This window comes from Carassius carassius, chromosome 5, assembly GCF_963082965.1.
Source record: "Carassius carassius chromosome 5, fCarCar2.1, whole genome shotgun sequence".
In the NCBI taxonomy this organism is placed as follows: Eukaryota; Metazoa; Chordata; class Actinopteri; order Cypriniformes; family Cyprinidae; genus Carassius; species Carassius carassius.
The window spans coordinates 28,874,811-28,887,439 of record NC_081759.1 but is presented as its reverse complement, the minus strand read 5'-3'; the positions used below and the strand labels follow the sequence as shown (position 1 = coordinate 28,887,439).

The 12,629-nt window shown below is 36.1% G+C and overlaps 1 protein-coding gene and 1 pseudogene across 1 annotated transcript; one reads left to right on the top strand and one right to left on the bottom strand.

The window, feature by feature from the left end:
• Positions 1–998: 998 nt before the first annotated feature.
• LOC132141175 (tripartite motif-containing protein 16-like) lies at positions 999–5,341 on the bottom strand (annotated as a pseudogene).
• A 4,158-nt stretch (positions 5,342–9,499) lies between these two features.
• LOC132141180 (tubulin polymerization-promoting protein family member 3-like) lies at positions 9,500–12,452 on the top strand. The gene is made up of 4 exons (XM_059550486.1): positions 9,500–9,597; positions 10,698–10,895; positions 11,018–11,171; positions 11,252–12,452. Exons 2-4 carry the CDS (start codon positions 10,699–10,701, stop codon positions 11,444–11,446), a joined length of 546 nt encoding a protein of 181 aa, XP_059406469.1. The 5' UTR covers positions 9,500–9,597; position 10,698; the 3' UTR covers positions 11,447–12,452.
• Positions 12,453–12,629: the final 177 nt, after the last annotated feature.

Below are 12,629 nucleotides of genomic sequence, written 5' to 3'. Positions count from 1 at the left end.
TGTAATATAATGACTCGTTTGGAAGTCAGGGCTCCTGATCTACTTGTACTTGTCCTCTGTGAGTTGACTGTGTATTGTTGAGCAGAGTAAGATTGTCCTGTTTTAAATGACAAGGTTAATGGTTCATCCATTGACAATATATCTTTGGTTTGACCTTATGCTTAGGGAAATGAAGCCACAGTAACAGCTTGAGGTAGATGTTAAGACAAGAAAGAGAGGAAGGAGTAACATTTAGGGATTAATGAAACAAGTGTAGCCATGTCTTAAAAGTTAAGAGCTACAGGTATTTGTAGGGGAAACTGGATTTGCATTTAAGTGATTCTAATTCATGTAAAAAGAAACAGAGTGACAGATCGTTTCTCTCATCTACATATTTCTGTTTACTTGGTGATGAGTGAAATGACTGAAATGCTCTTAGAAACCATTCAAATTGACAATAAACAATAATGACTAGGCGGCTTGTTTTATTTACATGCTCATAATCACTCAAATACACACTTTTCTCATGATGTAGCTGCAATCTTATCTAAAGTCTAAACCCTAAAATTGCAGAATCTGTATTGGGTTTGACTGGCTGCAGGTTTCTTCATGACACGTCATAAAAAAAAAGATGATTCAAAGTGATTATCTTGCCTGGATTAGCCTGCTTAGTTATTTTTAAACACATATTTCCTGCCACTTTTTGCCACCCATTTCCATTCTATTTAAATGATGATTATTTTTTTTAGCACTATATTTAATGGTTGATATTAAATTAAATCAAGGCTGTGATGATTGGAAGCACAGTGTCTTCATTATTTTAATTACTAATTCATTTTAAAAGGCAGTATCAGCATTTGTCATGTAAGAATAAGATAATTTTGGGGGTAACATGATGCAAATCCTGCAAAAAATACTAATAGTCACAACAATGCGAAGAATCCTAATAATAAAAATAATAATAATTCTTTCTTATATGGCAAAATGTGACCTTGAAATGTCTTTGCATCTTCAATGCAGTATGATTCTTCAAATTTTGCCTTTTTGACTGTTATCGTTCCAAGATTCTGTCTGAAAGAGCTCAGGGTCAAAGCTCAGCTCAGAACCTATTTGTGGTATGTTCCGTAGTTCTTCTCCAGCAAGCACAGAGTTAAAGATGATCCAACGCCAAACCCAGCATACAGTGATTCTGAGAACTTGGCTTTAAATCTGTGGATGAGCTCCATTGTCTCAGACACAGAGTAAAAGGACACAGATCCTCCGGCGTAATCCAGGTACACACCGATCCGTGAAGCACGAACTGCACCCAGCAGATCTTTATCCATCTTATTGTGCCAGGCAGAGTATCCTGAGTCTGAGCATAGGAGGTTCCAAGATTTATCATTGTATCCCAGAAGGCTGTTGGAGTTCTTACCTTTGCGGCTAATGCTCTTGTATGCAACTCCAATGGAAAATTCACCATTCCACTCCACCTCCCAGTAATGCCGCATGCCACTGAGTGGCTCCTTGCACAGGATCTGGCAAAACCCATCAAACCGCTCCGGGTGATCTGGGTAGAACTGGGTTGTTCTTTTCCGGATCACCCGGCGATTCCCGTCTGAGAGGACCAGCTCTTTATAGGCAGTGTTAAGATCAAAAGTAAGTTTACAAGAATCTGTTGAATGAAATTGTGGAGAAAAGCATTCAGCATTTAGAAGAAACAATAAAGCAATGTGAATTAAATTAATTAATTAATGGTGTGGAATTGTCTATACACTCACATTTCAGGAAATCCAGTCTTGTTTTAGGCTCTGGCAAGTCAGTTCTTAACGGAGCTGAAAATATGGTGGTACATAAATAACCAGATTTGTTCTGTAACCTACTTCATTCTACATAAAGTGAAACAAAGTGTAAATGAAACCTCAAGAAGTTCTCTCACCATTCAAACGTCCTCCAGATCTTGGAATCAGGACATAGACTGAGGTGTCACTCACTAAGATGAAACCATTACGAATATCATGCAAATGTATAAATGAATATAAAATATAGCTTTATATGCTCTACTGTTCAAAAGATTGGGGTCAGCAGGATTTGTTTAAAATTAGTTTTTTTTTTTCAGAATGGATGCATTAAATTGATCACTATATTGTTTAACACACAAATTATTCAACTGTCGAAACGACTTTAAAAAAATACAAATTCAAACTGACAAAAACTCCATAAAACAGTTGTGAAAATAACATGATTTAGGACCTTTATACAGTGCATGTCATTGTAAAAACTGTAAATGTATCCCTTATATGGCATCTAACCTGATTAAGGTCTATACACTAAAGAAAAAAGGTATCCGTTTCCACAAAAATATTAAGCAACACAACTTTATTCAACATTGACTAAGAAATGTTTTGTGAGCTTACATATTAAAATGTTTTCTGAAGGATCATGTGACACTTAAAACTAGAGTAATGGCTGCTGAAAAGCTTATTAAAATTGCAATGAATTTGCACAATATTACTGTTTGTATTGTTTTTGTGATCAAACAGCTCTGGTAAGCAAAAGATACATCTTTCAAAAACATTGTAAAAATTTTACCGACCCAAACCTCAGAAAGGTAGCATATGACCCTCTCTGCATCTGCATTTACATCCATAATTTAGGGGTGCAGAGCTGCAGGTAACATCTCTGCTTAAAATCTACATTATTTTGACCATTTTAGACATAGATATAATAAAGCCAAAACAGAGGTAAATCTCATGTCGGTTCCTCTGTCTCGCAGTGGTTAAATGTTATAGTCTTCATGATTACCTCGTTTGGAGATGTTTCCCAGCTCTTTTGTGCAGATGTCATCCAGGTGTTCTTTCATGTCAGAGACGGTCTTGGAGATTTCACTAAAAGAAAACTCTTGGTTTATAAGCACTTTGGGCACCATGGGCTCTGGTGCAACAGATAGTGTGGGAAAATTCTGCACAAGTAATGAAGGCAATTAACAAAATCAGTTCTGAAAAGTGGCTTCCCTGAATATTCCTGAAATATCCAGTCAGGCAAGTCCACTTTCTGATTCTGAATAACCGAAATCCAGTTAAATGTGAGTGACTGTTTGACTTTATTTACCTGTAGGAAGTGAATGTTGTCCTCTGTATCAAGTATTTGACGTAGTTCAGCATCTCTCTTCTGAAGCTCCATGATCTCTTGTTCAAGTCTCTCTACATAACCCTGTGCCTGTCAGTACATCAAAGCTATCACAATCAGAGGGCAGGGACCAGCAACTGTAGTCAGGACTTTTCTTCATTTCAACACTTGCATAAAGCTTCATCAAATGTATGAGCTGTAGAATTATACAGTTTCATTTAGACTAACAAACGTTATGTTAAAAATTAGCAAAAGGTTTTCTCACCATAGTTCCCCAGTAAGGGGCAGGGGATTTTAATCAGCACTTCCTCTCCATGGAAATCAAACCCATGATGTTGGCGTTACAGTGCCACGCTCTACAATTAAAGTTGCAGGGAGCAATCTAACCACTCTGAATCTAATGTGCATGTACCTGAGCCATGGAAGCCTGTAGGTTAGCCTGTATGAGTTGTCTTGTCTCAGCATGCCAGCGCTCTACCGCCTATAACATCTCACTGAAGATTTTATCACTCTCAGTCTGAGCCCGCTGTGCATTTCCCTGCAGAGAAGGTGCAACAGTCAGCAACAGCATACATCCAGACAGCCAGGGGGCAGCACAGAGCACTGCATTAAAGTCACATGCCTTTGAGAGAATGGGATTACTAGGACATTTTTAAATTGTACTAAGTACATGCTAGTAAACAACACATTATAGTGTTTCTGGCTTTGATAGATAGTATCTTAGATGTTTGATTACTTGTACTTTCTTTCTTTCTTTCATTTCATGGTTAAAAAATGACCAGTAATAACATATCTCATATCTCAAAGTATCTCTTTGAACTGGTAGGGTTTAAGTTCTGATTTGTTCTGAAAATGAAGACATAGGCTATAGAGTCATAATGACACTTAAATTGCATAAAAGTGAGAAATGATTTGTCCCAATGCTTCTTTAGTACTCTCCTGATTGGACTAACCTTGAGAACATCCACATTGTGTCTGAGTTCTTGAAGTTCTTTCATCCGATCCTGGATAATGTGCTGAACCTCTGTCTGAGTTGTCGACAAGACTTTCTATAATCGCATACACAGTACATGAAAAAAAAAAAAACTATCAGTCAGTTAAATATATATATATATCATTGCTTTCTTTTGGCAATGTGTGATGTTCATGTATCCATACACACCACCATTCAGGTTTCGGATGATAAAAAAAAAGAAGAAAATAATACTCTTATTTAACTTAAATTACATTTTAAAATATATTCAAATAGAAAACCATTATTTAAAAATGTATTATTTCACAATATTATTTACTGTATTTGTGATAAAAAAAACTACCATTTAAATATGAATTTATTATTTAGATAAAGTTTTTTAATATTTAAATACAACTTCATAACATTTAAACCAGTTGTGACAACTTTTTCTGACTTAAAGTTTATAAAAATATAATTATTTTGAGAACAGTTCTACCTTCAATCTTCCTTAAAAGACCGCAAAATTATGATTTTGAAATCACAAACATTATTCTAATTTTTATTATCCTAGTTTCTGAAGTAGATCTTTGAAACCACAATCAAAAACCACTGGTAGAAAAAAACACATTTCCGTACTTGGACTAACAGTTTCTCAGATATGACCCCTGTGACAGCTTGCTCTGATCTATTCACAACAATTCTAATCTTATTTCTCACCTGTTTCTCTGTGTGTTCATCTTCTGCGCTGACTATGTTGTGGCTGCGATGTTCTCTAACTGTACACAGCACACAGATGCACATCTGGTCTGAGTGGCAGAAAAGCTCTAAGCCTTTTTTGTGCTGTGGGCAGATCTTCCGATCCAGGTGTCCCATCTCTTCCACCAGTTTGTGTCGTTTAAATGTGGCCGATTCATAATGTGGCTTGATGTGAGTCTCACAGTAATAAGCCAGACACATCAGACATGACTTCACCGCTTTGTTCCGCTGACCCGTACAGAAATCACACAGCGCCTCACGCTTGAGATAAGGAAACGGGTTGAGCTCACGAGGGGGCGGCCGAGGCTCCGGGTTCCCTACGTGGGGCACGTTACGTCTGAGTATGGGCCGAGGAGTGAAGGTCGTCTGGCACTGCGGACAACTGTACACACCGAGGTGGTCAGAATGGTCCCAGTAGATCTTAATGCACTCCAGGCAGAAAGTGTCTCCACACGGGATGGTGACAGGGTCTCGCTGGGAGTATGTGCAAAGGGGGCAGGTGTAGTCGAGGTAGTCAGATTCTGCCATTTTCTAAAACAAAGATGTGAGAAAGAAAGGTGAATTGAAAGAGCAACTGAAGCAGGAACAAACCCGTATTTATAGATCGGAAAGAAGGGTGGAGGCAGGGACCACAGTAGTTTACATAGATGATGGATTGTAAGGCACATGTAACTTGCATTTCTATTCCAGAAAAAAATCATTCAGAACACAATTTCAGCATTATAGCAACTGTTAAAGCAAGTTTAAAGGGATTGATGTTCTCTTTTAATTCCAAACTGGTTTGAGTGATGTTGTAAACAACATTGGACCCCACTGACTTTCATGGACAATACATTTGTCCAAAGTATCTTCTTTTATCCTTCATACAGGTAAAACAAACTTTTTACTTTTTACAAGTGACTCTTTTTCATATTTGGATCAACTTTTCCTTTACTAACAATTCTAACAAATGAAAGTGCATAGCCAAGGCACTCTCTCTATTTCTGCATATGAACTGCAGTGAAATTTGAAACTGTTCTGTCTGTAAATATAGAATTAATTTGTCTAGTCAGCGCTTGCATTCTGTGAGTAAACTACAGTGACTTAACAGCTCAGTTTGTACTGTAAACACTCAGCATAGCATTATGCAGGTAAAGCATAAACACAAATAAATGCTGAATATGAAGAATGTCAAGGTCAAACTGATTGGTGACATAAAGGGAAACTCACTACAGCATGCTTTGGATCATATATGTATTTCTTCCATAACCTGACCATTTTATCTGGCACCCAATGAATCTGTTTACACAGATGGTACTAAAATGATTCTTGTTATTTGATTTTGGGTAGTTTTCCACTGTTTTTGTCACATTTTATGTGTTTTTTAAATGTATTATTCTTGTTTAGTTTGAGAAATGTTATCATCATAGTTTTAGTATACACCTTATTTTTCAATATAGAAGCTATTTCCTGTGAATGTGCAATTCATTGGTCACTATTTATAGGTAAAGAGAACATTTTAAAATACTGGTTGGTTTGCAAACATCAGACAGCATAATGGCCTTACTCTTACATTAAGTTAAAAATACAATAAATATTCAATATTGAATATGAATATTCCCAATGGTGTCTTTGCAGGCCAAAGGAGGGAATGGTAAAGGATGCTGAGCTGCCATCTAGATGAGCTGCCAGATCTTCACTTCAGAGAAAAGACACACATTCTTTGCACACATTGCAACACCCTCTTAACACAATTTGAACATTGTTTATAAGCCACAGCCGTGATCATGTGATCTTCTTGAATATGCAGCAGCTACATACCTAATACTTTTGTATTCACATGGACCATAAACTTTGCAAAATGTTTCCAGCATCTTGTTAAATCCATGTCACAAAGAATTCAGGCTGTTCTGGGGTCAACAGAGGTCCAAAACAGTTTTATGAAGGTGACTTAATAAAGTTGAAATTACATGTATGTATATATATATATCATTTGTTAGTGAGTGGATGCATTTAGTTTCAATACAGAATGAAAAGTAACATTTATGAGTGCTCTTATATTCATGTCTTCAATGTTAAATTTTCTAACTTCTTCCACCGGTCTCAAAACATTTACGTGCACAAATGTCTCCAAACATGTTGGTACTTTTTCCAATTGTCATTATCTATGACTATAAGGCTCAAGTGTTGCAGACAGTTATAATGCTTTTTACAGCTTGTAATCGATATCTTCAGCAAGTAATAACCTAATGGATCTCTTTAATCAGTGCTTGTAACCTTCAGGATTCATCTGTCTTCATGTTGTTTTGTAGCCATTGAATGTAATGTGCAACCATTTTTTCCAGCATACTGAAGAGGGAGCTCTTGTAGTTCATATAAAGCAAGTTATGCTATGCTTATTCAAAGTCTTTTTCCAGTACTGTTTTATTGTTGCACTGCTGAATAAATATTTTTATTAAAAATAACTAGTTTGACTGAGGAAATACTGGAGATGCATAATCTCAGCTCAGCCCAAAAAGTATTGCAAAATGTAGCCCATCAAGTCACCTGGAACGCCCTTACCAAAAAGTAGTATACGCCAAGTTAATTTTATTAAGTATACTCAAGTAAAGTTCAGGTATATTTTTAAGATACTTTATGTAACAAGTATACAAATATCAGTGTTCTAGTAGTATACTTGTAAGTGTACTGTTTCAATACTTCTTGGGACTAAATTGGCCTACTTTCTAGTATATAAAAGTATACTTTTAAGTATACTTTAAGTATAACAGTAGCAGACTCTGAGTACACTAGTTTACCTCTATGTTTGTAATTTGTACTGCAATTATATTAAAAGTGAACTTATAGGTATACTGATAGTTTACTAATTAAATACTTTGTACACTTTGAAGTATATTCTCAGTAAACTAGTTTATTAGTTTTATACTGCAAGTATACTCATAAGTTTTCTTTAAGTGAACTTTACATCATAGTTTAAGTATACTACTATGTCCCTATTTAGGTTTTAATTTGTATATATTTTGTTTTATGAATATCTGAACATACAAAACATCCAAAGAAAAAACAGGGTTTCTGCTTGTAAACAAAAACATTTTATTCTAGGTTCATGCATTGTTTTTGTTAAACACTTTAATGTGGGTAATCTTCACAAAAAAAAAGAAACATTTTTAAACAAAAAACTGAAAAAAGACTATGAATTGGATTCAGAATGATAATCAAAACGATCAAAACACCCCAAAAGCTTGACTCTTCATCGGTTGACATTTTATTCCATAACATTACAGTTTTAATGCTGTTTCATGTCAGATGATCGTGTTAGATAACGTGTTAGTATCTGTTGTTTCTTTTTTCTTCTTCACTTGTGTTTTTTTGGAAATTCTCTGCAGAAGATGTGTACTAGCGTCCTCTACCGTATAATAATGAAAACACGGATTTTAGAAGTATAGCTCAAATATATTTAGACTTTTTGTAAGTATAAGTCAAGTATACTTAAATGTCATTTTAAGTATATTTATGAAAAGCACATAAAGCCCAAGTACATAAAAGTAAACAAAAAGCATACTTTCATATTTTTAGTTCACAAAATATATACTAATAGCACACTTGAATAAACTTCAAAGGGGTAGTTTCAAAATTATGCAAGAGTAATAACATTTTAAGTTCCCCAAAGAATCTTTCTGTAAAAAAAGTCTTCAAATAACACACACACACACACACACACACACACACACACACACACACACACACACACACACACACACACACACACACACACACACACAGATATATAAGAATAAACCTGGTTAAACTATAAAGTACATTTTGTGTATTGGACAGGTTCTGTGAATGTTAAAGTTTCTCCATGGAACCATCAATGCCAATAAATAACCTTTATATTTAAAAGTGTAACAGTCATTGCTCCTTTAGTTGTGTCGTCAGCAATGGTGATCTGCTGTGAATTGGTCTTCATCTATATGTGGTTGTGGTTTGAGTAAGTGGTGAGTTGCTAAGACACATTAGACAGAGGTGCCCTGAAGCCATTAGAGAAAATAACATTTAGTGCATCACAGTCCAACTACGTGTGTGCTTGCATGTGTGGCTTCACTATGTAACATCTGAATGCTGCTCTGCAGAGACTGATGGAAAAGGGTGTGGCAGCATGGTCGCCGTGATTTTGCCAAGTAAGACATGTTCCTGAATCAACATCTTTTGTTGATCCTGGATCAACATTACTGTCCAAAAATATACACCTAACCTAATCCCTACTCCTAAACCTAACCCTACCCACAATTTATTCATAAAATCAATGTGAAATTATAGCTGATTAACAAGGGTGTCGAAGCATCTAACCCTGATCATGAGCCTGAAACAGATATTTCCTGAAAAGTTATCCCTCAATTCTGATTGGTTAATTGGAATGTTGTTCCAGGATCATCAAGGATATTGATCCAGGAACATGTTGTACTTGGTGAAATCATGGTCACCATGGCAGCAAACAAAGACAGAAATGGGAGAGCAGGAGCAGGAGGGAGAAAGGGTTGAAAGTGAAGGACTACTATATCTAGTCAGCAAAGTAGAAAAGAGGACAAATAAAAGGACCAAATAGACAAAGAAAATCAAAAAGCAGAAAGACAAGAGGGCCTGTGGCAGAAAAAGGGAGAGAGTGATGTCATCATTTGTGCTGGGCTGTGCTCTCTCCTCCCCTCTGTCTTGCGTCATTGTACACACACACCGGAGCAGAGATGAACACACACCCACATTCAGCATCCTTTCAGTAGTAGCTCAGCATCAGAATCCAGGATTGTCAAACTCACTGTCAGGTAGGCTGGATCTCCCTCTCAATAACACACACCTATCCGGAAGCATCTGCTGTACCTACAAGAACAAACAGGGCTTTATGCATGAGATATAGTTAGGATGTTTTCACAGTACTGTTTTTTGGTGATACCGTACACATGTAGATGCATTATTTGACTATGTACAATAAGTGACAACGGAATTAAGGAACATAAGCACTATTATTATTAGTCCTTTAATTTGTAATAAAGTAAGAGTTTTCGAGTAATTTTGATTTAATCTACTCGTATTCTATTATTCTGCCTATAAAGATATGAAGAGAGCGAGAGAAAGAGAGAGATAGAGAGAGAGAGAGAGAGAGAGAGAGGGAGGAAAAAAGTAAAGTGTACTTCATTATTAAGGCTTTTTTTTAGAAAGAGTAATATACATTGAGTGTGTGTGTGTGTGTGTGTGTGTGTGTGTGTGTGTGTGTGTGTGTGTGTGTGTGGTAAATGAGTATGAGCATGACTTGTGGATTACTCTTTTGCCTTTGCCCTGGATGTGTTTGTTTGCTGGTGTTTGACCCTGCCTGTTCTGACTATGCTCAATGGAATAAAGCCTGCACGTGGATCCCCACTTTGTTGCCACGCCTCCCTTTGTTACAGTAATAAAAATCTGAATTTGTTATGGCTGTACATGAACAGGTGAACATATATGTTACCATGTCAAAGATTAACAGCTGGAACTATTAAAATAATTTAAAAATGTAAAACATAAACCTGAAATGAAATATAAATATTACACGAAAAACTACTACGACTAGAAGTGAAATAAAAATAAAGCAAAAAAAAAAAAAAAAAAAAAAAAATATATATATATATATATATATATATATATATATATATAAAAGACAAAAATTACTCAAATTAAAAGGCATGAAAATCTAACAATAAATGCTAATTTAATAATTAGAACTCTATAATAGTAGATTAATAATACTAAAATAACTGGATCAATCATGAGGCCAGGAGTGTAAAGATCAGTGTTTTAATAATGCAATAAAACATAACATTTCATAAGCAAAACTTTAAAACATCTGTCTTTCTTTTTCTGTCTTTTTTTTCTCTCATAATTGATCTGATAGCATGGCTGAAGGTTCGGGTGAAGTATCACTGGCAGATGTTGAGACAGCATTTCGTAAATTTGCAGTTCATGGAGACAACAAAGCGTTGGGGAAGGAAATGAATGGAAAAAACTTTATTAAACTGTGTAAGGATTGCAAGGTCATCGATGGCAAAACTGTCACCAGCACAGATGTGGACATCATCTTTAGCAAAGTCAAGTATGATTATCCTCACAATGACTGACATCAAACAGTTTTTCATTGAATGCTGTGCTTCATAACAGACGCATGCATGACTGGACCTAAGGCTGTGCTGTTTTGTATCTGCTTATGTGTTCTAGGGCTAAATCAGCACGTGTCATCACATTTGAGCAGTTCACTCAAGCCATGGCTGAGTTGGCCACAAAACGATTTAAAGGGAAGAGCCAGGAAGAGGCAGTACAGCTTCTCTACGGTCTCATTGCTGGCAAAGAACCCGCCAATGTTGGTGTCACTGTGAGTACCAGCCAGTCTGTTTTTATAGATTAAGCAACAAACATGCACAATAACCACTGACAATCTTTTTCTCTCCATAGAAAGTGGCAAAAGTCTCTGCTGTAGACAGATTAACAGACACCAGCAAGTACACTGGTTCTCACAAGGAACGCTTTAATGAGTCGGGAAAAGGAAAAGGCCGTTCAGGGAGGGAAGACATCCCTGATACCAGCGGATATGTTTCAGCATACAAAGGCCAAGGCTCCTATGATAGCAAAGTAAAAGAGGATGAATGAAAGGAAAAGATGAACGCTGAAGAATGCTTTATGCATGACATATTGAGCGTATGTCTGAAGTCTTCCTGGTTTTATTTTCAGCAGCTGTGTCATGGCTTGTTTGCAAAAACAAACCCCTGGCTAAAACCTTGCACGAAAACCAGTGACTTTATTACATGTACACTTGCAAGCACTTCACAGTTAATGATCTACTGCCATTAGAAATCATAAACACTCTTTGGTGATAATTGTTTTTTTTTTACACTGGTTCTTATCACCATGTAACCTGCCTGTCAGTCCATACCTGCTAGCTACCTGAAAAACATCCATTTGAATCCCAGGGCACACACATGCTGATAAGATGCATATCTTGAATGCAAGCCATTTCAGACCGAAGCATCTGCCAAATGTTTAAATTAATGAGAATTTCAACATACAAAACGATACTCCTTTAAAAATATGTGACAGCTTAAAGTTGACAGATGTGGGGTTATACAGTCTGTCATCAAGTTGGATTTTTTATGTTATAACAAGCTAATTTTTATGTTTCATAAAATTAAAATATTATTACTATTTAAGACTAAATAAAAACTTATAACAACCCAAAAATGAAAACTGTCAGTCTTTACTCATGCCCATGTCATTCCAAACCATTCCAAAATGATTTTCTTTGTGTGTGTGTGTGTGTGTGTAACATAAAACAAGACTTTTGAGAAAATGTCCTAGTTCCAATGGTAACCAAACATTTGAATTACCAACATTCTTCAAAATATCTTCTCGAATCTGTAATGTACAGAAGTAATTTTTACTGATCTGAAACAACATGAATGTGAGTAAACAACAGGATTTTGCTTTTTGTGTGAACTATCCCTTTTAAGTGCTTCCTACTCTCTGCTGGGGTTAATATTTTGCTGCCTAAATGAGCTTTATTGTATGCTGTTTGATCTTCTTGGCTTTGTTGCACTGAGCTTTCTATCAGACTGTAATCACTGAACTGACCTGACACAAATAAAGTCGAATAAAGAAATGCCATGTGAGAATACTTTACTTAAATTACAGCACACATTATTGTGACTTTTGGCATGTATTGTATTGTAGACAGAGGTGTGGTGTGTTTCTTTGAATAGCTGTTCTGGGACTTCAGTCAATAAGAAACAGAGATCCTTTGCTGGGAAAGTGCATGTCTGATTTCTCAGAAAAGATA

Coding starts and splice junctions, on each gene's coding strand:
- LOC132141180 (XM_059550486.1), top strand. CDS start 10,699: ATGGCTGAAGGTTCGGGTGAAGTATCACTGGCAGATGTTGAGACAGCA. Junction 10,896..11,017: donor ATCATCTTTAGCAAAGTCAA/GTATGATTATCC, acceptor TATGTGTTCTAG/GGCTAAATCAGCACGTGTCA. Junction 11,172..11,251: donor CCGCCAATGTTGGTGTCACT/GTGAGTACCAGC, acceptor TTCTCTCCATAG/AAAGTGGCAAAAGTCTCTGC.